Source organism: Podarcis pityusensis (genome assembly GCF_964106645.2).
Source record: "Podarcis pityusensis genome assembly, chromosome: 1".
Lineage (NCBI taxonomy): Eukaryota > Metazoa > Chordata > Lepidosauria > Squamata > Lacertidae > Podarcis > Podarcis pityusensis.
Genome location: NC_138028.1, coordinates 97,995,029 through 98,022,655, shown reverse-complemented (window position 1 = coordinate 98,022,655; position 27,627 = coordinate 97,995,029). Strand labels below are relative to the sequence as shown.

The 27,627-nt window shown below is 39.6% G+C and overlaps 1 protein-coding gene across 7 annotated transcripts in view; it reads right to left on the bottom strand.

The window, feature by feature from the left end:
• The window catches only part of R3HDM1 (R3H domain containing 1), a 47,782-nt gene extending 24,200 nt beyond the window's left edge, over positions 1 to 23,582 (bottom strand). For 4 of the 7 annotated variants that reach the window (XM_081006012.1, XM_081006014.1, XM_081006016.1 and 1 more), the window contains exons 1-13: positions 23,444 to 23,582; positions 22,132 to 22,342; positions 14,812 to 14,853; positions 14,280 to 14,369; positions 8,829 to 8,943; positions 7,890 to 7,968; positions 6,780 to 6,839; positions 6,551 to 6,691; positions 3,655 to 3,763; positions 3,474 to 3,569; positions 2,386 to 2,423; positions 2,250 to 2,300; positions 1,903 to 2,129 (exon numbers count right to left, since the gene is read on the bottom strand). In XM_081006012.1, the coding sequence (XP_080862138.1) occupies positions 1,903 to 2,129; positions 2,250 to 2,300; positions 2,386 to 2,423; positions 3,474 to 3,569; positions 3,655 to 3,763; positions 6,551 to 6,691; positions 6,780 to 6,839; positions 7,890 to 7,968; positions 8,829 to 8,943; positions 14,280 to 14,369; positions 14,812 to 14,853; positions 22,132 to 22,302 (1,219 nt within the window). In that variant the 5' untranslated portion in view covers positions 22,303 to 22,342; positions 23,444 to 23,582. The remainder of the gene's footprint in view (positions 1 to 1,902; positions 2,130 to 2,249; positions 2,301 to 2,385; positions 2,424 to 3,473; positions 3,570 to 3,654; positions 3,764 to 6,550; positions 6,692 to 6,779; positions 6,840 to 7,889; positions 7,969 to 8,828; positions 8,944 to 14,279; positions 14,370 to 14,811; positions 14,854 to 22,131; positions 22,343 to 23,443) is intronic. The other 3 variants (XM_081006015.1, XM_081006018.1, XM_081006013.1) reach the window with 2 other exon arrangements.
• Positions 23,583 to 27,627: the final 4,045 nt, after the last annotated feature.

The window sequence follows — 27,627 nt, the reverse complement described above, 5'->3', positions numbered from 1 at the left end:
ACTCAGCGTTGAATTGTAAAGCAGAGATGAGATGGATCCTGTGAAATTAAGAGAAGGTTCTGAAAGAGCTAAGTAAATGCTGGAACATTGGAAGTTCTGCAAATGCCCTGCTGTCTTTCACAGTCATATCACAAACAAGCTCTTAACAGCCTCCATAGAGTGAGGCCACAATCCATGTTTCATTGACATGTTCTGCTATAAGACCCAGAGATCAACAGCTTTTGCTAACACCAGGAGGCTAAAAAAATAAAATAAAGATAACTAAGCAAGCTGACTTTCAAGACTGGCACTTTGTGTTTCAGAAAGGACATGCACTACTACAGATTTAGGATAATTCAGAGCTTTACACTCCCAGAAACAAAAAGTTGATAACTGCTTAGCTGGCAAAGAACATAGCTCCCAGATCACCTGTATCCATAGGAAGATATATTTTAAAACTGGTTCCCATTAGCAGGACTGAGCCTCTCATAGCTCACACCTTTTGTCAAATTAAGTTATTCCTTAAATTCATGCTTAACAAAAAATTATTTCATCTTATTTACTTATTTATTTAATTTCTATAAGCGAAGCAAAACTTGATACAGAAGATAATTACCTTCAATAGGAGATAGCCTAAATGTAGACATAAAAAATAACAAACTGCTTTCATCGTCGGGGAAGGGATGTAGTTCAGTGGCAGGGCAACTGCTTTGAATGAAGAAGGTCCCAGATTCAATCCCCAGTATTTCCAGGTAGGGCTGGGAAAGACCCTTATCTTAAAACCCAGAGACCTGCTGCCAGTCAAAGTAGACAATACTGAACTAGGCAGTTGCCCATGGGAGGCAACGCTGGCAAGGTTGTTCACCTGGCTTCCCAAAACTGAACATCACTACCAATTCCCAAGAGGGAAAGGGGGAACAGTGAGACAGCGGGAAAGCTCAGCTTCTTCAAGCCCAGGAGTGCAGAAGGCTATGCTTGGATTTGGGAATGGGTGGCCTGCACTCAAATCCCTGCTTTATAGACACTGGGTCACAACTGTCTCAATCTATCCTGGCTCACGTATTTGCTTCAAAGGTAAGTAGCTGCATAAGTACTTGTGTACATTAAATCCAATGTGTGTTTTATCTTACATGAAGAGTACACTTGTCATTTGAAACCTTACACACAGAAAACCTTACACCAAGAAGTTCTCAGCCATTCTTATGAAACTGGCTTTTGTAGTTATTCCCCCCAATTTTTTGCCTATGTCTAGGACCCGACAATGTTATTGAAATGAAAACTTTCCAATCTAAATATGTCAGGGACATACTGTAATGTTAACTGAATTTCAATTCCTTGATTGGCACTGTATACTGTATGTCAGGCTTCAGTTTACTGCCCCCAGTAATTAATCAGGACCAGTTGGGTTAATGCTGACCCAAATGCCTTGCCTAACCAGGTAGTTCCAAATATGTTGCATAATCAATGGCTTCTAACATGTTTTTTTTTGGGGGGGGGAGTAACTGACTCAGGTGGTAAAGCGGGGTAAAGCCATTGCCTTTATTCCAGCTGCAATGGGATAACAGTGGGCCTTGCTTGTCTTTTTATAACAACACAAACTTAATCACTATATCAGGAATGGGGAACCTGTGGCCCTCCAGATGCTGCAGGACTCCCAAATCTCATCAGCCCCAGCAAGCAATGAATGACCAGTGGTAAGATACAATTGGTGTTGTTGTCCAATGACATTTGGAAAGCCACAGATTCCCAACCACCACACTACAGACTTGTTTTGCAGCAAAATGCTATTGCAATTAAGCCAAAGCAACTCTCCTCAAAATAATCTCTGATAGGGCGGAGGACTACTTTTTGCAAAAAGGGGGTATATTTTCTCCTTAGATATTTGACGCATGTACACATTAGCAGATTGTTTGTCACTCATACCTGTCTTAGATAGTCTGCCTGTGCTTTTGCTGCTTCCAGTGCTATCGCCTCTTGTCAGAACAGAGATCCCACTGAAGCTGCTGGCTTTGGTCACAGCTGGCTTCAAATTGCGAAGGGAGCTATCAGAGTCGGTGCTGCTCCATGGACGGGATTCAGAATACTTTAGCTCATTGTCTGTACTGCTTTGAAGGCTGTTGGTTGACCTCCCTGAAGCATCCTTATTGACCCTGCAATTCACCAAATTGGCTTATAAAATACAGGGATTATTTGCAAAATCAGGGACAAGAAAAAGTGAAATACGTGCAAAATACTTTGGGATTTTTTAAAAAACCCAATTTATTCAATACCTAAAGATCTGCCGCCTTTGCTGGGTACTATTGGCTTCTTCCTCCTGGATTCTGTTGGCATGTTCAATAAAACAGTAGCTTAATATTTTATTAGAAAAAGCAAATAAGAACTTGTTTAAAAACTGATTTCTCTTACCTTTTGTCAATAATGTAATTCTCTTGGGAACACAGCGACTGAGGAAGAAACAGTGTAGAATGAAGATCACCATTGCTAACTACTGTATTATCAATCCCAATGTGACAAATAATATGACACACACGTTTAAATGTTTTTGGTCACCTGTAATAAATAGCCCATACTACCCAATAATGGTTCACAAGTTAATAGTAAGATTATAGCAAGCCATGTCACACACTAGCCTAGTCTACTCCTAATGCTAAGCCATGGTAAGGTGCTGGCTGCTTTTTTCATTATATTGTACAAAATTACAATGATACGAAAGAGTCAGAACGATTAAGAATCACCATATGTACAGGTGGATATCTGAACTCATTTTAAATAATGGTAAGATGATTTATGCTTAACGAACAGCAACGAACAGCAATACAGAGATCTTCACTCTCTCTGTAAGGGCAGATCAGGATTGTAAGGAGGTGGTAAAGGGGGCAAGGCTACCTTGACAAAAAGTAATGCAACCTACACCCTCCACATTGGCACATCCCTACTATCCCACACTCTTGTCACAGAAGTAGCATGTTATTAAAAAGAATCCACATCCCATATTATGTAAAAAGTGAACAAATGCCTCCCCACCTTCATGTCTCTACTGCAAGTTTCTCAGAAATACAAAATATTGTTGAAAACCTTAAGATTCCAAGAAATTAATATGGACATAAGTTTTATTAGAAACAAGGGACACTGGACAGCAAGTCTTAAAACATCCAGAATTTAACAAGTCCTCAGGGGACAGCTGGCCTGAGTAGTTTTTATTCCTCAGTCTGTTATCCACCACTCCTTATTTGGCGTAAATTTTCCTTATCTAAAGGTCTAGAGGTGGAGAAGAATAGCAAGTTGCTTGCTAGTTTCCAAACCAACTGAACGCTCCCTCAACACACTGTTGAATGTTAATGTAGTCACAGCATTTTTATGAGCTTTACCCAATGCACATCAAAGTGATTTAAATATTCAAGTATTATAAACAAAGTACTGTATAACAATCTAAGGTCATGGTAGTCATACATAGTCAAAGATGCTATGAATGTTCCTTGTAATTTAATACCTACATCTTGTGCAAATATTCGTTCTCTAGCTCTCTGGTATTCTTCTTCTCGTTCTTCTATAGATTTGCTTCTTCTGTCATCTTTTAATCGTATTCGCATCTAAATTAAATAAGTTATTAATTGCCAATTTCTATTGCACAATGCAAGTGTGTAGTCAAGACAACTATATGAGTTCAACATTTACCTGGTTATCATCTTTGTCTAGACTAGAGTTCTCTCTTTTAAGGATGTACCGCTTTTGAAAATCTTCACTTTTTTCATCTTTTATATGTTCACAAAACTTCTGGTCAGGTCTTTAAAAAAAATGAGTAAGATAAAATAAATCATGACAGGTATGAAAATGTTTTAAAGTGTGTGCACCTTTAAATCTGAAGAAGGTACAACTCTGAGAACACACTTGGGATACTGCCCTGGATACAGCTTCTGTCCTAACACCTTTATTTTCTTTGATCTATTTTTTTGCAACTAGTGAAGTTTATGCGCTTGTGAGAGCACTGATGTCCCTTCATTTCATACATTTATTTGAATAAATTGTATTGAGGCATACAGATACTAAGTAAAGCTAACAGCAGAATAAACATTTAATTTGTAAATGGGAATTCTAAACCCATTCACAAATAAGAAATTTATTTGGGGGCCTTGCTAACTACACACTGTGGTACACTAGCACACATGTTTTGCAATTTTTTTCATTTATTTTCTACTCTAGAGATTTGCATAAAAGCAAGGATCAAGTTAATTCCTGAACTATATTATAATTAAATGAAATACTTCCCAAACTACCTAAGAGTTACTGGATGCCCAAATGTAATTAGCAGGCACTTCAGAGAACCTTTAGACTGTCTTACCTCTTTTCTCTTAAAGGTCCCTGAATTTACTGCCCTGCAATCACCACTCCACTGAGTCGTCCCAGTGTGCACTGGGTTGATGATGTCATTAACAGCACTGATCGGCACTGGAGCGGGGAATCTGCCTATGAGGAAAAGGCAAGTTGGGTTTTATTCAATATGGAGCAGACCTCCAAGGTTTTCTTTTAAAATTCTTATTTTACATCCCAAATGATTTAAAATAAGAACATTGAAAACCTTTTAAAATAATTTACATAGTCTATAGGTTATATGAAATGCCTGCTAATTATTATTGGGGCTTCCAGAAAGCAGCCTATGTTTTTTGATATCAAAAGTTATTTTCACAATAAAAGGGCTCATCTGTTACTGTAGCTCATTCTCCAACTCACTAAAGTCTTCATTAACCAGGTGTCAAAGTCATTTTACAACAGGGAAGACAACAAAGAGTATAGCAAGCAAATATATGTAATTGTTGAGCACATCTTGCATAAGCACATCTTAAATATAGTTTTTTTTAATGTTGTATGTCTGTTTCATTTTACAGACTGAAAAGATGGAGTTACAAAGATGAGATAATTATTTCCAAACACAAAAAATAATTGTGGGAATGAAATGAAAACCCTCATAACAGCTAGTAAGTTCCACTTTTCTGCAATACCATTTTCTGAGCAAATATAGCTGCCACCCAAAGACAAAGAAAAAACTTATGGTATATCAGCGGACCACAAGGTGCTTGTGACTCTACTGTTATACAGATGACTAATTTGTGGGTGAGCAATGGAACTGTGTGTTCTCTAAACTAGCTCCTCTTCCCTAAGAGGGAAGCTATACTTTAACTCAGTAGTAAGGTGTCCCTCATCCGGCATGAGAGATGCTTCCAGAAAACCTTCAGCAATACCCATGGCTCCCTTACTTCTGCATAAAATGACCTTTGTGGATATTACTTGTGACTTTCTGATCAGGCATCTACATGGTAAGTGAGGGTTAACCCTCCTGTATTCAAACTCTTACACAGCAGAAATATTTCTAGGGGTCTTCTACATGGGAGCAACTATATGAGAATCAACATCTCATTGAACACAATGGCTTGGTGTAAGGCTCCAAAAGGAAAAGAGGCCCACTGCCAGTTTCCCAATGAAATCAATTTATTACATATGAAGGTACTTTGTCTACTGTTCTTGCTGAACTCTTCTATTTATGCAAAACGTTGCATGCTGTCCTTTGACTTTGGCTGCCATACTTAACCCCCAATTTGACAAAGCATTTCAGCACCTTTAACGCTATTTTTAAAAGACCAGGAAAACAACAACAAATTAACACAAAAAGTGTTGCACCAAGACCAGAAGACTTTCATGTATGATGTGAATGTAGGGAAGAAAGTTGCTGAAATTATTAAGGACAATTACTGTGTTTGAGCTGCCACCAACACCATCAAAACTGAAGACTTGGTTCCCAGGGTTGGCATTAATTATTGTTTCCTCTAAATTACTATAGCTAGAAGAGAAATGTTTCATAAATGGGGAAATATGGAAATCCCAGAGGCAAATGACTGATTGAATGACGTTTGGCATACATTGTACATGGAAAAGCTTGTGCATTTTGTTTGATTTCAAGAAGGGAGATCAAGGTTGTCTGATGCAAGAACTGTGTGTCAAGTTAGAACTAATCTGTTAACTATTACAATATTTGTTTTCAGGATAATACAGCAAAAGACCCTTTTTGTGGTGTAGATAGTTACTGAAGACTGTTATTTTATGAATAATGTGTGATTTGTGCATAACAATTACAGAATAACAAAGAAAAACAGGTAGTGCAACAAAAAGCTAGCTCTAACCCAATTATACATTTTAATTGTCTTGCCTGCTGTAACCCTTCTATTTTCAAGATCCCAAATTTTTACAATTCAGGAATAAGAATTATTCTCACAAGATGGAGGAACAGCAGCACTGAAGAGATTTCTAGATAGTCAGAGAATGAATAGTGACACCCTCACCCCAGACACTGAAAATAGCTTTCATTTATCATGATACCCACAAAATTAGTGATCCCTTTGATTTGAAATACAATCATGTTTTAGGGATCACCTCTAGGAAAAGAAGAATCCTTTAAAAAAAATGAAATAAAAATAGATATTCACTAGATTCTACCTGGGTCAGTAGACTAAAACATTCCATCATCCAGACAACTGGACTGCTTGATTAATGAAGAATAAAAAAAAAATTCCTAACTTACATTCTGGTATTGCTGGTTTTATTTACTATAACCGACTTCCCACTCTGGTCCACATTGTGCTCCAGTCCAAAGTAAGCAGCCACTCTGTGCAATAACATTCTATGGTAAGAGGTCATGGGGGGGAATTTCTTTCGAGGGATTCTGAAAAGCAGCATCAAGTTTTAGTTTTACTTGAGTTACTACACCGTATATAATAAAAACTTCTTCAAAACCAGCAAGTAGCACTTACTCGTTATTACCAATGAAATCTAAGATTTCCTGTTCCAATTTCAGCAGCATCATTCTGTCCCTAGAAACCAAAAAACACAGGGGTGAGACAAAGGAGGTAGTCCAACAGAAGACAATAGTGCTTCCAGATGCTGTAATATAATAAGTGTATTAAGCAAGAATACTATTTGTTCTATTAAAAAGGATTCTATGATTCTAAATCACAAATGTATTAAAATATATTAACAAGCAGAGCTTAATAAAGCCATGGCCCAGCTCTGCCATGGATAGGGGGGTAGGTGGGGTTCAGGCAAATTGTTGGCAAAACAACTGAGCCCAATGATATTGCATGATAGTTTGTCTTTGGATCCAGTGGATCCTGGACTGGCTCAGCCTTGGAAAGCCTTATTTGGCAGGTAGAACAAGGAGCCCTGCACTAGTGGAGTAATGCTTGTGTTGTTGTACCCAGGCAGAGCCTGGCAGAGTCTCTCTGCTCCCAGGCCTCCCCTCCCAAAAAATGGTTTCTTGGTGTAAACAACAAAAGCCACATGAGTTGCAGCCGAGGCAATTGCTGTAGATAAAGGATCGCCAACATGTTTCCCTCCAGATGTTGTGGCACTACCATTTCCATCAGCCCCCGCCAGCATGCTAGCTGTGGTCCAGCAACATCTGCCGGGGTCCACATTGGCTTCCCCTGCTATAGCCCCTGCTTTCCATCATATTAGCCATCACTTATGTAAGTTTCTGTACCGATTTCAGCAGATAATCATTCAGACAAAGCTATTTTAACATATGAGTAAAGGGAATGGAAATAATCATTTGAAGAAGTAGGCTTTGATACAACAGGATACAGAAATATAAATATTTTAAGGCTTTACACAAGGCATCCTAAAGCAGTGATTCCTAATTGGGGTCTGCGTAATCCACCCATGGCACCATTCCATACCCCTCAGCTGTCCGGGTCATGTGAAAAACTTATATTCAAAACTTATTTCCATAGTTATGAGCTAATTGGGAACCACTGCCCCAGAGCAATATTTGAGGCACTTACTAGTACCACAAACTAAAATGAGTAAGAAAATTTGAATTTAATAAATTTGAATTTAAAAACAACAAACTACCACCTCTTTACCTGGGATTATTTTTCAACGTATTTACTAAAAACTCATGTAGATCTATACCAGTTGAATCTGTATATTCTTGGCTAGAATCTAAAAAGAAAAAAGAAAGAAAAATCCAGGATTGGAGAAAATATATTAATTATTTTAGTAAAATATACTCCTTATATGTTAAGAGCTGTCCTTTTTACATATTAATAAACAGAACACCACATTTGGAAGTATATTTGGAAGGGGGGGCACACTTTCTGGCAACTCCCCCCTCTATACCCCACACTATTCCCAAGGGTCACCCAAACTAAACCAGGGGTAATCCCCTTTGACACATCTTGCCAACCACATCTTGGTTTAATAGCCAATATATGAACATGTCTTGGGAGCAGACAAGAAACCCCTTTACTCCTTCCTTTGTGAAAGCCAACAAGCAAGAAAGGAAGTCTTGAGCTAACTATAAATTTCCTTTTTTGTCCAAACCAGGAAACTATGGTTAATAGTTCCAGAATAAGCCAGAAAATTAAGCCAGCTTTAAACCAGGTGTCATATCCCAGCTTGTTCCCAAGTTGAAAAACATTGTTTCCCAGTTGAGACAACTTCCTGGGTTGTTTGTTCTCTTGCTCATATAAAAGGAGGGGGGGAGACCACAAAGCTTGTTCATATCTTGGGTTATTAAGTAGAGATGTGATTATCCAAACATGGCCACTGAAATCTTACTTCTGAACAAACATGCACAGAATCATACAATAAATTTGGTGACGGCCTAGTTTTTGTCCTTGGCCTTTCCCCACCTTCTGGCTTCTGAATGAAAGAGGGAGTAGATAAAAACGTTCTCAATCAGGTCCAGGCCACCGTCCTATTCCAGTTATACTTCTCCACCCTCCTCCTCCCCCCACTGCCACCTCACAGCATTCCTGCTAGATTAATGAGATTTTTAAAAAGAACGATAGATAGCAAACCTCTTGATAACATTTTCCTGGGCAATTTATCAATGGACTTTTCCTTTTCTGCTTCATCTTTCAAGGGTTTCTCCTCCTTTTCAAAAGACTGTGTTAGCTGGATCTGAATTTTCTCCTGTTGAAAAGTAAAATCCGTCATTTTTTCCCCTCCCACTATGAAAAATGTGTCATTTTAAGCAATCAACCAACTGCAGCGGAGAGCCTAGTATGTTGGTTGGAATCCAGAAAGGAATCACACAGCATTGTCTTAGAACCTCTCAATCCATTTAAAAGGAAAATTGATTTATTAGCATTATTTTATTTCCCACAAACCCACTATGTGTCTTTAGTGCACAACACAGATTTCAGTGGCTGGGGACCAAACAAAACCCAAGCAGTGGTCCAGTTATAATGCTACAGCAAACATGGATTAGCACAGACAAGCAAATATATGGGCATTTGCTTCGGGTTTTGCATTGTCTCTCAGCCTGGGCTCATGCTTTATTTCGCTAGAGAGTCAAACCATGTGTTTTAACCAAGATTTGTTCTCTGGCTTACCACTCAGGGGACATAATGTCGGGTCAAAACATGGCTTTGCTCACAGCAGCACAACAGCAGTAGGACCAGAAAAAGAGCAACGCAGCCATGATTTTCTCAATGGAAACCTGGACATTTGCTTGTTTACGCTAAAACATGGGTTTGGCTTAACGTTACATGAAACTAGGTAATTATGGCTGGCCATTCGTTTCAGCATTTAGATGGCAATTCTATCCCCACTTACTTGTGAGTTAACTCCACTGAACTCAGTAGGAGTTACAAAAAAACAAAGTTGATGGTGCAGATTCCCATTCCCTGGAACTAACAAAGGACACAGAACTGGGGGGTGGGGAGAAGGAAAGATGCATTCTGTAAAGCTAACTCCTCCCTTGTAGCGATCTTTCCTTTAGTTTATTTATTAAAACAACAACAACCCATTTTAGTGCCTGGATTTGACAGAATTTACATTGATACAGATTTTTTTTATTTTGAACAATTTGTCACATACCTTTAACATATTGCTTTAGTCTTTTTTCGTTTATCTAAATCTTTCCAAAATGACATTTGCTACAGTGGACACAACTCTATAAATCTGATTTAAGGGACGTGAAATATAGTTGCAGCTAGTGGAACAGTGCTCATTTATGCCATTGAAGACAGAACAGCAGCAAAATAAATAAAGTATTCATTAATTTTTCAATTGTAACTCGTTTCAACATTCACCAGAGAATCTTCAAGAAACAGAAATGAATTCAAGTTGAGAACCTTGCCAGAGAATAACTACTATAGAGCACACAAAAACAGAAATTGTTGAATTATGCCATAAACTGCACAAAACACCACTGTTTCAAAAACTAGTTCAGTCTACTTTAAAAAGGAATATATACCAAACTTTCCCAAAGTATCAAAATAACACAGTTATAAATATGATGATGTGTAAACTAGTCATAAAACATTTATGGAAACATGACTTTTTGCATTCATTCATCTTTTAAAACGAGCTTCAGATTTTGGTCTTTTTACAACAATGCAGTCTTTCAGTCCAGTTCAAATTAAACCTTGCAGTAACTTTAATGTTCATGAAAGATGAATTTTTCAATGGACTCAAACACCTGGGGAATGTCCCTGCTAGTGCGTCACATGTTGGTGGACCTAGCCTTTTCAAAAGCATTAATCACCACAGAAACACTGTGCCATATTATTGCTCTGACTTTTTAATATCATGCTGGTCAATGTCCATCTATCCTGCCATAAAGGAAAGTCCAATATATTAAGCTAAGAAAATAACAAGCTGCCAAACATCTTGAACACATCCTTGCTTTAATGTATACCATAGAAACTTTAAGTACAAACCATCCGATGGCATAACCAATTGAGGATTACAATATGCAGGGGGTCAGATTTGATGACCTTCCCTTCCAACTCTACAATTCGATGACTGGACAATACTGAATTTAAGGACTGTTCAACTAAGCTTGAGAGGGGTGTCTCCTGCTTTGTGATTAGGCATTTCACTTTATATCCTTTTGGCCCCTTTCAACTGTTAAGTATACCAACTAGGGATCACGAATAGGATTTCCTGAGCTACATACTGTATTGGCCCGAATATAAGCCGCACCCAAATATAAGCTGCAACTTTAAAATTGATTTGGGGGGGGGGGGGGAGAGAGAGAAAAAGAAAAAATATCTGAATATAAGCCACTCCATTCCTTGCTGCTCCTGGCTGCATACTGGGGGGGGGGGGCATGCTGCGTTGCCAGCAGCCTTTCCCCTTCCTTGCTCTCTCCCTTCCTGGCCTTGGGGAGAGGACGGGGGACTGCACACGGGGCGGACGCTGCTTTGCCACGCTCCTGGCACTGTTTGCCCTGAGCTCCTGGCTGCATACCGTAAGGTCAGGAATATAAGCCGCACTTTAACTTTTCACAGCTGGAATTTGGGGAAAAGGTGAGGCTTATATTCAGGCCAATACGGTATAAAGTATACAGATTAGGCCCTCTGCTGCTGTTCTCAAAGACTCAAATTTGCATAACATCTGTGAATATTTTTAGGTCATATTCAAATTTTTACCCTTGTCTTGCAGGTGGGGGGTGGGCAGGCCTGAAACAAATCTGGAGTTACACACAGGTAATATGTTTGACAAAGAGAATGCCAACAGGTGTTTACAGCAAAATACGAACAAACGCCAGTTAGCTAACCGTGTGAACAAAAATACTCTGAGAATATGTAGTTTCACACTTTAAACTAACTTGTGATTCTTTTTGCTCCAGCCAGTCCACTAATTCTCAGCCTAAAGGGCTGGCTCCTCTAAGAATGGCAGCTCCATGAGCAGAATGAATGGGTCTCCTAACAACTCTCAGCACCCTTAATAAACAATAGTAACTGGGGTTGGGGGGGAGCCATGACTGTATAAAGTGGTATGATACTGTTTTAAATGTATAGCGAAGATGGAGCATAAGTTCGCTTTACAGTGAATTTCTTCTGGTTGCTAGGATGGAAGAAAACTATACCAAACAGGAAATAAAAGTGCAGTAAATCAGAGGGAGAAACAACAACACTTTAGGACAGCAGGTTTCAAATCTATTGCCCAGTGTCCAAACAGCTCACTTACCAAACACAGATCTCACTTCACTGATTAAAACACAAAAAGGCAGGTGCAGGCTGGCTCATCTCAGAAAAGTCTCTGGGTGAGTGGCTCTACATAGCTTCAAAACTTTCCTTTCAGAGCATACAAAAATCTGTTTTGGGGTGTTTTTTTTACTGAAAGCTAGGAGTCCAGACCCTTGGTTGGCTCTGGGCCCAGTGCACAAAGCCTAGTCCCCTCTCAGTGGCCTTGATCTCCTTACTTACTCAGGGCTCAACAAAAATTAATCTAAGTTACTCTCAACACACCATACTTCCTGTAGTTTAGCAAATTGTGAAGATACAACAAAACAACTGTACTGCAAAATCTACCAATATCATTTTAGAGAATGAAAGAGAAATGCTTTTGCTTCGATGGAAACCTGACTCACCCTCACAGCTGAAGTTAAAAGAGAAATATGAGAAATCCGTTCATTTCGGAGAATAATTCAACCCTACATTACAATTCTGATTTGACTGATGGGTTTTTTTGTTTTTTGTTTACAAAAAAGTAACTCCTAACACCTCTCTTGCATTTGAGTGTAGGAATCTATTATCTTTTCCAACCCCTGCTTCCATTATGCCACAGATGTCAAGGAGGCTCAGCCAACTATAGTGCTAGTATCACTTCTGAATATACACAAGACAATATGACTCTCTTAACTATGGAAGCAGAAATCGGATCCTCATACTACAATGGAATGTTGTAAGGTATGAGTCATGACCCCCCCACCCAAGTAGTTAGCTAATTTCCCTGATGAGGATTTGCATTTAGTAAATAACTTAGTATAAGTTCATAGCAAATAACAGAATGCATACCCTTGCTATTAAAGAGAAATAATCTTGTTACTGCTAACTAACAACTAAAATGATACAGATACAGTGGTGCCCCGCAAGACGAATGCCTCGCAAGACGGAAAACCCGCTAGACGAAAGGGTTTTCCGTTTTGGAGGTGCTTCGCAAAACAAATTTCCTATGGGCTTGCTTCGCAAGACGAAAATGTCTTGCGAGTTCCTGTGGGGTTTTTTTCCTTCCGCCCCCTTTTTCCCAAGCCACTAAGCCGCTTATCAGCTGATCCACTAAGCCGCTAAGCCGCTTAACAGCTGATCGCTAAGCCGCTTATCAGCTGATCCGCTAAGCCGCTTAACAGCTGATCCGTTAAGCCACTAGGCCGCTTATCAGCTGATCCGCTAAGCCGCTTATCAGCTGATCCGCTAAGCCGCTAATAGCGCTAATCCGCTAAACCGCTAATGGGCTTGCTTCGCAAGACGAAAAAACCGCAAGACGAAGAGACTCGCAGAACAGATTCTTTTCGTCTTGCGAGGCACCACTGTACCACATGCCAAAGAATGTACACCAGCACACCGAAAGGAACACCTATTTTAAAAGGTAGCAACTTTCTGACTTGTGAGTTCAAAAATAACAACAAAACAACAACTAAGAACTTATTTTACTTGCAAAAGGGAGGAGAAAACTATATTCCTGTCAGATATATATTTGCAGCAGGGTGGGGGAACCCTGCTTTCATTTCTATTCCCTGTCACCTACGTCATAATACTGAGCACCACATCATCCAACTTCTCCCATTACTTTCTATTTCTTGACTCATTTAGACCTTTTCCAGTTGTACCTTGGGCTTGCTCATACAGCACTAAATCGTGGATTAGTGTTCCATGCAAACCAGGCCAATGACTATAATAAAGCCCTATGATACAACTGCATTTGCTCAGGAGTCCCCACACAGGGCAGACTTTTAAAGAGATTTACAAGACAATCCCACTATGCTGCTCTAGTAAGATGGACTCATAAGGCCACACTGGTGTCAAGGGAAGAAGTACCGTATTTCTACAGAACACGAAATTCAGGCACATTAAATATGACTACTTCAACATCAGAAAACAAGTCTCTAAGTTACTAGTAGGTATACTGCAAATCACTTTATTGATTGCAGAGCTAAACCTTCTATAATGTATTAGTCACACACAGATATTCTAGAGTTACCAAACATTCAAAAATCAAATGACTTTGTCAGCCAGAAAGCTGGGTATGAGCCACAGGAGACACAGAGCATGTGTGCAAACTATATTCACTCAACCTAAGTACTTTTATATTATTGATCAAGGGAATGATTTAGTGTTCTATCGTGATGAATTGTTCACACACCAACATGAATCCATAGGCGTAGACTTCTTTTTCTAGCTGCTCACATATTCCCCAAAAGGGCTAACTGCAACCCTAGTCCCGCTCTCTTTCAAAACATTCTTTAAAGAGCAAAAAACCCAGGTTTCAGGTCTCATACTCAATTTTATTTTTACCTGGATGTCCTGTGAAATTTCAGCTGTGGGAGGTGGAGGAGATTCTTCACACACAGCCAGGCCCCGAACTAGCTTTAACTTTGTACTTGACTAAAGAAAAGTATTTATAAATTAAAAATCTACAGTTCACAGATAGTTTTCCTCAATTTAACTTACTGCCAAGCGCATAACAAAACTGCTCACATTCGTATGCTGACTATTTTCAATACACAATCATTCATTACGAGAAGGCAAAAGAACAAGCAGTTAAAGCTTTAAAGTCATCATGATTATTAGCAGAAAGCAACTTCAGTTACTGGAAAAAAAATTAAGCAAAGAGAAGCACTATTTCCTCTGTCTAGCAACAAGAAGCCACTAGAAATATACAGGCAAAGCAAAACAAAACAATTAGGCAAATCAAAAATCCAAAACAAAAATACTTTATTGCCAAAGAAAAGAACAAAACTGAAGTCAATACATATTTTCACAAAATAGCAAGGCTTCATCAAGCATGAAGACTTCCTTAGCATGCCAGCACACAAGTCTACTGTACCTTTGACCTTTTTCCTGTCTGTCCAAAAGACTGCACTGGCCGCTGAATGGTGAGCATAACAAAAGAGAGTTTGCATTAAAACTTTATGCACTGACTGTATAAAAGCATTAATCAATTCACCAGCGTGCACAGCAGAGAGAAAACAATTCCATGCTGACCATTATTTGCAGAATTATCCATCCTATGAGCAAATGCAAAAGGCATGGTCCCAAGATCTTTGGATGGAGAAACATCAACCTTCCTTTCTAGAACAATAATTCTGTTTATACGTTGAAAAGTCTGTCAAGTTTATAACTTGCTAATGAAAAGTTAACACACCCCAGGACAAGTGCAAAAAAAAATATGTCCCTGCCCGCTCTGCCCCCCACATCTGCTCAGCTCAGACTGGCAAAGGGGTTACACAACTGTCAGAAACTAATGAAGATTATTGTTTCTAAAACAGCATTGTCGCCACTTAGCCAATACTCTTCTGCCTGGTTTAAGCTCTGGAAAGTAACTACTGTTCTTACCACTGTTCTTTTACTGTATTCCTCAGAGAAAATGCCATCTTCAGTAGGCACTAATACACATATAAGCAAAAACATCCTGCTGAAAGCAATCAAACTTTATATCAACAGTAATCTGATCAGCCACTAGGTACAGCCAATTTGCCACTGCCTGCCACAAGTTGAAAATGGTCTGGAAATAACCTGCATCAAAACTACTACTTCATCCAGTATAGAAACGACACATGACTAGGCCTGGGTGATATATCAATATACCGCCAAGGACCGGTATGAGGAACAGACTGTGGTCAGCTTCACTCAGCGGAATATCACTGGTGAAACCACCACTATTCCCGAGTCCCTCTGCTAGTGACTTCCTCCAGCAAGCATTGCTGGCAGAGAGACTTAGGAGTATTAATGTATTTAAACCCAAGTGCCGCTCATCTTTCTAAAGGTGCTACATAGAAATAGTCCAAAGCAGCCACATAGAAATAGTCCAAAGCAGCAGGACCAAGTTTGGACAGTTGTTTTCAGTTGTGTATCTCCAGAATTGTGTAAAGGTAAAGTAAATATGCTTGGTGATACAATTCTAAATCTGGGATTCCAAATCCTCCTTCCTTTATCGGTATCTGCATTGTTTGCATATATATTCTTGGAACTGAAGAGACCCTAAGGCATTTTCTAAACAAAGATTTAATTTTGTGAAAGCATTTGCTTGCAAGTTCTGAGATAAAGCTGAAGGTTCATTAGCCCTTGGAGGTAAATTAATTGCTTGCAGAAATTCTGGATGCTTTTCTTCAAGTTAAAGATAATAAGTGGTTACTGCTTAGAATGTCTTAAGCTACATCAGGCAGAGGCAAACTTGGCCCTTCAGATGTTTTGGGACTACAACTCCCATCATCCCTGACCACTGGTCTTCTTAGCTAGGGATGACGGGAGTTGTAGTCCCAAAACATCTGGAGGACCAAGTTTGCCTATGCCTGGGCTACATTTTAGAACTATTTAGTTTGAAAGCAATTCAGAAAGGGAGACATCTTAACAGATATAAAAATATACATGGTGGAGAGGAAGAGAGAGAGAGAGAGAGAGAGAGAGAGAGAGAGAGAGAAACCCGGGGTTATCAAATCAGGAGAATCAGGACAAAGGCACTACTTTTGCCACACACTGCATGATTAAACTACAGTTTAGACAGTAGTCTTCTTCTCAATGAAAGCGACCAGTCTCAGGTCAGCCAATGCTTTTAGTCACAATAGCAATATATTCCCCCCAGAATGAAAGCCTCTGATTATCAGTTGCTGGAGAACCACCGTGGGAGAGAGAAACTGTCGTCATATCCTCCTTACAGGCTTTCCACAGGCACCTGGCTGACCACTGTAAAGGAACAGGATGCCAGACTGAGTAGTCTGATACACCAAGCTCTTCTTATTACTACACAAAGGTAACGTTCCCTAGAAACATCCCTTGATGGTGGATAAAGCTACTGTAAACAACCTCTTCAGAAAAGATATAAATATCTTTTGTTTGTTCATCTAACAGTGAGCTAGACCTTTAAATACATGTATAGTTGTTTTTCAAGTGTAAGTAAGAATCTAGAGGCAGGCATAGGCAACCTTGGCCCTCCAGATGTTTCGAGACTACAGTTCCCATCATCCCTGACCACCGGTCCTGTTAGCTAGGGATCATGAGAGTTGTAGTCTCAAAACATCTGGAGGGCCGAGGTTGCCTATGCCTGATCTAGGGTCCAAGATCCTTCTACTAGGCCTATTGTTAGAACTTGCCCAATTTCAAGTGTGCAAACTGTGAGATGGCGGTTTTTGGTAATACAGTGTGCACGTGTGAGATGCAGCTGCATTTGCACCAAATGAGAGATTAGGAGATCATGCAAAGAGTCCTAGTGGTGGAGCTGTATAATCCAAGGCTGACAAACAGTCAGATGCTTAGGATCACTGCTATAGGAGCAAGTTTTATAATTGATGCAGGCCTGAAAGGAACAAAGTTATTTACAACAGCATGCATAAAACAGTAGCATGCATAAAACAGTTGGTGCTTTTATGCATACATTATAAATGTTGACTTTTGATAATGTATGTGGTTTACATTAAGGATAAAGTGCTGTTTTTGACAGATTTTGTCATAGATTTTTTTTGTCCTTTCCTATTTAGCATTGCTAGCCTTCTTGATGCATAACATCACCCTGATAAGGTAACTCTACAAAAGCACTGATGCCCCCAAACTGGAACAATGTAGGTGTGCATTGCCAGATGCAGTAGGTACCTGTAGAAGTTGTCAGCTTTAAATGTTTTCAGTCTTAGGCACCAATTCTAACCACACTTATCTGGAAGCAAGTCCCATTGAATATACAATTAGGATTGCAGTCTTAAAATTAGAGCCTCTTGCATATATTACCATGAATAAAATTTTAAGGAAAAATGATTTGGAGCCCAACTTGTGCAACAGAATCTCCCCTTTCTACCACCTGTAAGTCCCTAAATCTGTTATGGATTTAGAGGTCCTCCAAATCTTCTGGAACAGATCTGGGGAGGGTGCAAGGTGCACGCAGAGATGGGAGCAGAGCACAGTGGACGTAGAAGTTCCACAGTGTACAGTAAGTTAGTATCCGCAGGAAGCAAAAATAAAATATCTGAGCTTACCATAAAAAGCAAAATGGGGTAAAGGAGGAAAGGAGAACAACATGGAAGGAGAGAAAGCATGACTAATAGATCATGCTTATAACCAGAGGGAATGATTTCATATGGAAAGTGAACTCCTATAAACTTAAAGGGTGCCTAGCATTAGCACCCCTAGAGGCACTTGCTTGTAATTTGGCAGTATGCCTGCAAATTTCATCTGCTTCTGTTAAATGGAGTGTGGGAAAGGCTTTTTCTTTTCTTTTTACATTTTCTAATGGTGAATGAGGAGGAAACATGAATCACACTCTGATGGAAACAGCCTAATTTGGAAACCTATGTAGTGTCTCAGAGAAAGGTTCCAAAGTGCTAAATCATGGCCTAAACAAAATCCTGCCACCCATGTATGCCCCCTCATATATATAGATGCATTCATTCTTTACTTAAAATTGCTAAAATCATTACAATGAAAATCAAGGCCTGTTAAAGAGAAACTTACATGTAGCAGGCTTGCATCAATGCTTAATTTGAGTAAAAGAAATCATCAACAGCACAATTTGTATTAAGTAGGTGGCATTTGGAGGAAGGATTTTTCTATCTCATTCATTTTACAAGTATCTTTTCCTAACAGATGGGCAAACCTTTTAACTGTAATCTAAAAACCAGGTGCAAATTGCTTCTTTCAGTCTACTTGCAAATAACATGAGAACTGCCTATAAAGCACTTTTTCTGAATAAGAGTGTGCAATATGATCACATTCTTCAAGAACTAAGATTAAGGGAATAGAGATGCCAAAACAACAGGTGATGGGAAGCGGTAAGGACTCAGGAGGTTAGTAGTACCTATAACACAGAGAGTTTCTGCATGACACTAATTTCCACATAGTAGTGTTAGAAACAGATGTGAAAGCTAGGAGCTAAATGGCACTTTAAACCTAGGTTATGGGCGCAACAACGGAATATCTAGGCACGCTTTTTTATAACAAGAATACAAAGCTGGAAATGAATGAACTGCAGCTAATAATGTATTTTCACGTGGTCTAGTCCTTCCCCATCCCACCCCCTAATACAGTGGTGCCTCGCAAGACGAAAAGAATCCGTTCTGTGAGTCTCTTCGTCTAGCGGTTTTTTCGTCTTGCGAAGCAAGCCCATTGACGGATTAGCGGATTAGCGCTATTAGCGCTTTTAGCGGCTTTTAGCGGCTTATCAGCTTATCGGATAAGCAGATAAGCGGCTTAGCGGCTTATAAAAAGGGGGGGGAGGGGAAAAAAACCGCAGGAACTCGCAAGACATTTTCGTCTTGCGAAGCAAGCCCATAGGAGCTTCATTTTGCGAAGCACCTCCAAAACGGAAAACTCTTTCGTCTAGCGAGTTTTCCGTCTTGCGAGGCATTCGTCTTGCGGGGCACCACTGTATTCTTAAGAGGGTCTCGCCTCCACTCTTCAGAGAGTAGCTGGAAGTGGGGAGGCACGAAAAGGTCCTTATTTCCTTCCACTCTTCAGTTTTAATCTGAAATATTAGACGCAGTACTCTTCCCAAAGCTCAGAAACTGCTTGTGCTAATATAATTCCCTGTTACAAAATGCGCCTAGAACAATGGGAGTTTCGAACACTGCCACATAGCCTCAGTTTAAAAAATAATTTCCACATGGCTTATACTGAGAACACACTTCTGCTCACAGGCCTATTGCATGTACCTATGGGGGGGGGGGGAGACATTTCTCACAGTGTCACCAGACATTCATAGCAGGAAACTCCCCATTCTGAATGGGGAATGCCACTCTGAATGTTATAGCTATCACATGGAAGCTTCTTCAGGCATTATAATGCTGAAACCAGCATAAATTGTGTTAGATCTATTGCTCTTAATACTTTGGGGAACTGTATCACGGTCTATCCCAAATCATAAATGAGCAACTAAGCTATAATCAAATACAATCAAGTCACATATTGTTTATAATCAGCGCCAACTGTACTATTTCTACTTTATGTAAAACAAAAATCCGACAAATGCCAATGTCAAGGAATGCAAGGTATTCAATAACTCAAAGACCAAAAGTAATGTAGCACTGAGTATCAAATAGGTTTGTCATTAAGACCCAGTGAGGCCAATGTCTTGTACAGCAAAAGCATGCAGGGGAAAGAATATGAGAGGTGTGTTCTTCCGCTTCATCACTGTGTTCGCCTTCTTTCAATTCCAAAACTAAAAAAAGGTCTACAATGACATGGTGTCAGTAACTTGCTTTGAGTCTAAACCACCTCCTCTTATTCACTTGCCCTCTTGGAACTGCATGTGGAGGCTGGCATTACATTAGTCTGAGCAGTGGAACGAACAACAGCAGCAGAAATGCTGAAGCCCCGCCTGGAGTACAGGCACTGGAACACTAGGTACTGGAAGCACTGTGAAGTTCCCTTATTTCCTTAGAAATATTCGCTAACAGGGCTTCTCTAATTTCCTGAAGCATTGCTTCATTCAGTTGTAAAGGCTGGTCTGTGGGGAAAAGGGTAGGCTACTCGCATGAGTTTGTATCAGTTGCTATAACCACAATACGGACCATTGACAAATCTATTGCTGGCTTTACTAAAACTACAGACCCCTGCTGACAAACTCTAGGGGATAGATTAAAACCATTATAGTCATTACTTGAGGAAGAGGAATTCACTACCTCTGTACTTAGCTTATGAGAAGTCCCTTCTTCCTCCAAAAGCAGCTCCATTGTGCCCCTACAAATCAATGCAAGGCAGGAGAGAGATATTTGTTGACCATTTTCTGAGCGCTTCACAACAACTCAGCAGCAGATGGCTGCACCATAGTTGCTACCTCTGTCACTTAGATAAGTGGCAAAACAATCTATGGCAGGGCTGAAGAGGTTGAGGAACCAGACATTCCCGCCAAAACTGCTGCAGCAGTTGCACACACTATTTTGCCTGCCACAACACCAACAACTCCCAACTGTGGGCAAAGTACTGAACATGCATTTCGCAGGGACACCTGGCATTGTGGTGCAGTGGGGCTTCTTAAGCTTTCCCCTTTTGCCACCTTTACATGCTAACCGCAAACTTCAGCAGACTGCCTGCCTGCACATAAACACACACAGGAAGAGGAAGTGTGGGTGTAATTTAAGTGGATTAGGAGAACTGAGATGACAAAATATTGGCCAGAAGGTCCAAGTGGGTCCGTAAGCTCAGCGCAAGCCAACCTGATGGGCAGGTTTCAATCCTGTTGGGTGCTGCTTGACCAACATGATTGAATCCTCAGTCAGTAGAGCATGAAACCCTTAATCACAAGCCTGTGGGTTTAAGCCCTACATTGGGTGAAAGATTCCTGAATTGCAGGGGGTTGGACTAGATGATCCTTGTGATCCCTTCCAACCCTACAAAATTATAATCCTATGATTCTCGTCAAGCTTGTGAGGAGAGGGTTAACCTGCTGGGTGTTGTTTCATCAGGGAACATGTTGGTGAAGCAGATCCTTCTCCTGCAGGTCAACTTTGACAGGTGGGTAGCATTCAGGCAAAGGCATTTAACCCTTTTAAGATGGCTAGACCCTCTAAGCCACCTTTAAGTTTACCATTTTTTAAAAAAGATGGCTTTCCATTTTTGTTGAGTTAAGCAGAATATGAATGCTTAAGTAAGCAAAAAACTGAAGCACTTTTGAAATGAACCAATTTATATAATTTGGAAAGACAAAACACGACCACACATACAGAGTAAAAAGAGGAACCACCACACAGCAAAATTCATGTATTCCGTTCATGGAGCGTGTTGTTTGGGCCACTGAATGGAGACAAATTGCCTGACTTTGCAATCAGGTCAAAACAACAGATATTAATTTAGGCTCAATGTGTTTTATCAAGCAGCATGCAGTCACAATATTAATAGTGAGATAATAACTCTACAATTTGGTGCAACAAAACATGTACTGCTACCAAAATACCTCCATCTCCCTATCTGGGAAAATTGGCAAACGTACCTTCATATCTATTCAGGAATAACTGAAAGCAAACTAACAAGTAAACAATAAGGGAAGGGAAATGTAAAGAAAGAGAAAAATATACATGCAGTTTCTGTTATTAAAACATCATTGAAGTTGAATGGCATCTCACAGTAGGAAATTGTGGGGTGTAACGTAAAAAGTGCAGTAGCACTAAAGAATTCATTGCTCAATATGCATTATGAGGGTGAAAATAAGGTGAAAGAAATCTCTTACCTGCACATCATTTTTATTATCGGTACACCTTTCATCCTTTTCCACTTGAATTCGCTCGTGGCTTTCTGATTTTATGAAGGGTTGCACTGCAGTGTTGTGTTTTACCTCCGTTTCTGAATCTTTCATTGTTTCACCTCCCTCCTTTACAGTAACAGTATCAGTCATCCTCATTAGAAAAGGTTATTTTAAAAATCTAAAGGAAATATGGAGCCTTAAAAAGAAGAGGAGGAGCCATTATAATTTGTGTTCTCCTAGTTCACATATTATATAACATAACTGTAACAAGAACAATATCTAATCCATGCTTAAAAATAGTTTTCTCCATGAACATCCTTTCATCATGAACGACCACAATTACAGATCTCAGAACCAATTTAAGTATCAAAACTAAGTCTGAAAACCAAACAAGATTTATTAAGCTTTAAGAGTAAGAACTATGAAAGTCCATTTATTAAAACTCCAGTGTGATTCCCCAACTAGAACTTTGAGCTTGATCCAAGAAAATGTCATTTTCAGTAGCATATTCTCTACCTATTATTTGTACTAAACATATAGAGTGGAAATCCAGTCATAAGATGCTCCTTTTCAGAACCCCCAAAAGCTGTTCCAGAGCACTGGATGAATTTGTGGAACAGAACAGGAGGTGATGGGGGATGCAAGTGGAAATTACCTCCCCCTTTATTCCAGTGGGAGCCTCTACTGGATCTCAAATTATTTTATAAAAAGAAGAAGTCCTTTCATTCATGGAAGGGATACTTTGGATCCAATCCACAGTATTTAAAAATCAGACAATCTGTTAAGAAAATTTAAAATGAATAAAACCAGGATACATGAAAAGTAAGGGAAGGCCAATGACAAATATTCAAAAAATGGATTAGCCATTTATTAGGCCACGCAAAATGTCACAAGTAATGTAGTAAAAGCTTTTGTTTCCCAGAACTCCCTCTCCTCTATCTTTGCCCTCCATTGCCATTCCCCTTGTCTTTTTAGTTTGTAAGCCTGATGGAAAGACTTCTGTCTCTCTCTTTATTTTATTTTGTTGACATCAGCCACCTTGGGAGACAATAAAAGCAGGATAAAAATATACATAAATACACACATAATCAACAGCTATGGGGTCCATTCTACATACTTAAGTCTTTAAGACTGTAACCCTAACAACGCAAACTATGAGCTAAGTTCCATTGGACACAGTGGGATTTTTTAGTAAACAGGCAAAGGATTTGCACTGTTAAGTAGAAAACTTAGAACTTTAAAAAAAAAATCTTATTTAAAAGAGTTACATAATCAATAGCTGCTTGGCATTACTTGCCTGGTGTATCCTGTAGATCTGCGACTGCGGTCTCCCACGAAAATAAAATAAAATAATCCAAGGATCTTTTTCACAGTCGCCAACCAAGATGTCAGTTGTGATGAACCATCTGGAATCTGGCAGGAGTCCCATGTCCTTATCACCATTGGAGACCCCTGGACGGTATTATATTGTCGGGCATCAGAAATACCATCCCTTTTAGACACCTAAAACAATTTTTTATATATATATAAAAGTCAATCCAAAGTTTAGAATCTTTTAAAAACATGACATTAAGCCCATTCTCTATAATCCATTCAATAGTATCCTCCCAGATTGCCTTTGAAACGTGGGAAGTGTACAATCTTCAAGATACACTTAGCAAGTTATTCTTAATAATGACCATTAGTAAAACTAGCGGTAAGTGAAGAAAACTGGGTTGCAAGACATCACAGTATAATTTCAACCATAATAAATTTGAGATTCATCAAATTAAGACAGAAACATGAATCTTATTGCTACAGAGGTTGTTGTGTCTTCAAAATGCTTGCTTTGGCAAAAACGTGCATACTATATCCTAATGTGTTCTACCATCAGTATCAGACGCAGTACGATCAGCTCACAAAATCAGGCAGGATGGCATAAGCACTAGTGCAGGCACCCCCAAACTCAGCCCTCCAGATGTTTTGGGACTACAATTCCCATCATCCCTGACCACTGGTCCTGTTAGCTAGGGAAGATGGGAGTTGTAGTCCCAAAACATCTGTAGGGCCAAGTTTGGGGATGCCTGCAGTAGTGTAAGGGCACAGTTGTGCCATTGTACCATCATTACAATTTGAAGCTTGTACTATGGCTCAATTAGGTGGGTGGGGGAAGCAGCCCTATTGTGCTGGTTCCCACTAGTACAATGATTCAGTAAAATCTGGCCCACTGTCTGACCAAGTTTAAGATGACTTCCCCTTGTTAGTGTGCCATACACCCAAGTATTTCTTTAGTATATTGTTGTTGTTTTAATTAGCTTTTCACAAGTCAATAACAGGCACAGACCCTGGCTATTATGCATTGACATTTCAAAAGGCCCTATGACTATGAGACAACATTATGCGCTTTCATACTGGTGATTTTCAGTGCATGCTTTTTGATGGAAAAAAAGATGCATTCATTCTGTGAGCAGGGAACAAATCTGATCTATTCCTCATTTTTATATATTTATTTAATTTCTAAACCACCCTTCGAGGGTCACAGGGTAGTTTACAATATAGGCACATAAAAAATACACAACATAGTAACAAACAAAAACAACAACCCCCCTCCCCCAGTATTTTTCATTTCTTCCCCACCTTAAGACTGCTCTACACAAATTGCACAACGAAGTCATAGAGCAGTCTGCACTATTTTTAAATAAGCTCTCCAGTTAAAAGCTGCAAAAGTACAAAAACAGGCCAAAGCCTGGGCTCTCCCCTTAATAATTTAGTTTTTGGCAGGGTTGGGCAAGAATTTAAAGAAGTATCTAGCCTGAGGTAGTGCCCCATATTCTACCACCTCATTCCAATGCATCTGTACATACAGTCATAGGTCCCATTTCACATGAAAGGATACTTGTGTTGGCCCATAAGAAAAAAGCCAACGTTCATATTAGGGCAATTACCTCTGTTTAAAATTGCGGCACTTTATGCCTTATATGGATTTCCTCCATCCCATTCATGCACAGAAGGAAGCTGTGCACTTAAATAGGTCAAGGCCACTGGGAATTGTGATGTCTCTATGCAGTTGGAATGCAGTAAGATTTGAAATGTACTCTGTAGCAAAATGCGAAAGTGCCAACGATCGGCCAATAAGTCTATTGTTAAACATCAGGAAATTGTACGCTAAACATCTGCTAAATAAACTAACTGCTTGGGCTTGATGAAAATAACATCATAGGTCCAGAGCAGACAGGGTTTAGGTCAGGGAAATCCACTTTACGCAACTGCATAGTGTTATCTCACTTAGCTGCTAAGTACACGCGGCTTCATAAAGAATGTCTTTATGTGGCCTTCCTATATATCAAGGCTGCTTTTGACACTGTTGACAGGGGGCTGTTATGGACCAAATTGGAGACAATGGGCCTAAAACCTAGATTACTATACTTGATCAAAAAGCTTTATACAAAGAACACCTGTCGTATAAGAACAACACCAGGGAATGTAATGACAGATCCCGTCATTATAAACCGAGGAGTAAACCAGGGCTGTGTAATCGCTTCTCTCTCTTTTTAATCTTTTTCTTAATGACCTTGCTTCTTCACTAAAACAGGTGGATGCCCATAGCCCAAAACTCAACGCATCAAGCATTCCCATCCCCCTATACAGAGATGACATGATTTTGCTTTCACAGACAAGAATTGGCCTAAAACGATTGTTAAATTCCTGTACTGGACTATCTGTCCAGAATGAAATTGTGCATGAACTTTGATAAAAGCAAAATAATGGTTTTTGGGAATTCACGCAAGAGCTATAGCTGGGTATTTGGTAGAAAACCCATTCAGCAGGTATTTGAATTTAACTAACTGGAAATTACATTCCATCATAGGCTTCTATGGTCCTCGCACCGTGCAATGGCGGTGAATGCCAGTAAGATGTCTATGCAGGCCATAATGTGATTTTTCATAACAAGAGGTAATTCTGCCCTCAAGGTCTTCAACGTGAAATAATAGCTCAATTGCTCTATGGAATTCCAGTCTGGCTGCCAGGGTTTACCCAGCTGGTAGAACGAGTGAGGGCAGCTTTCTTTTTTAAGATTTTGCTGTCCCACATTTTGTACCCAATGCAGCCTTGTGTCTAGAGGGAGGTCAACACAAGGTAGAAACCATTGCCTGGGCGAGATTTCTTCTATGTTGGTTAAACATCTACCTCACATTAGACAAAGATCCTCCCCTCAGCAAAGTCTTGTCAGACCCCTTTATTTCCCCAGGGCTAGAACAGTTTTAATATAAAGGTACAGCAACTTGAACTGTCAATGGAACTTTTGTGATTGATGCCCCCACCATCTGCCAAGGCTATAATAAAAACTAGGTTGTGGGACATTGAACACCAGGAACTAACAGCAGCAGCAGCAGAGAAAACATGTTCCCCTCTTTACTTTCAACTTTCTTGGGCATATGAAACTAATCACAATTATCTTGAATTTCTGCTTATCCCCCAAGAAAGAAGGGCATTTTCGCTGGCCAGGTTTAATTCAGACCCATCAAACCTCCTTTGGGGTAGGTTCTCAGGAATGGTGGAAGGAGAAAGAATTTGCCCGTGTGAAGACCACCTGCTGGAAACTGTTACTCATATGGTTCTTAAATGTAAACTATATGCTGCTCTCCACCAACAGTTTCTAGATCAACTCTGCAACCCCAAATGGAAACCAGAGTTGGAGGTCATACATTTTCTATTACTGGGGAATGAGCAGGAGCTCACCAAGTTAGTGGCTAAATATCTTTATTTGGTTTTTTGTCGCAGAAACACATTGCAGACATCTGATCTCCTTGGAGACCTAGAGATGTAACATTAGACTTTTTTGCCTCTTTTCATTTGACAAATGTTCTGTAACATTGGGGTGGCGGTAATTCTGTATTGATTTACTATGGATGTTTGTATGTGATGCCAATAAAAGGTTTGATTATAATGAAAGTGCCAACAAAATGGAAGAATACTTTTCATTTGGAAATACAGAGCAACTTTATAATGTTATAATGAGATATAATGAAGGATCGATGTAGAAAAACAGCTACAATTGCCATAAAAGGAAAAGCAGAGAAAAATACTGAAAGGGCAGCAGAGGGCAGTAAAACTCTTCAGAATCAATACATGGACTGACACTTGCTAATCTGAATGTTTAGGAAGCCAGAACCCTTATAATTATAAAACACCAGAACATCTACTCAATTTGAGTGTCTGACTTTCTCCTTTCAAAATGCAGCACTGGCAACATGATCGACTGCAGAGGGCCATGCAATTGCTTCAGACATAAACTATAGTTTTTCATATTGTAACACAAGGAGATAGAGAGATGTCAAGCCCAAACTGGTGTACACTTACTTGGGAATAAATTCCATTGAACAGTAAGATTTACTTCTCAACAAATATGCATGGGGTTGGGATTTCAATGATACATGCATGCTGCACACACAATTGTGCCCATTTATTAGTTGCAAATTACTTCATGGCAGTGTAAGAAAA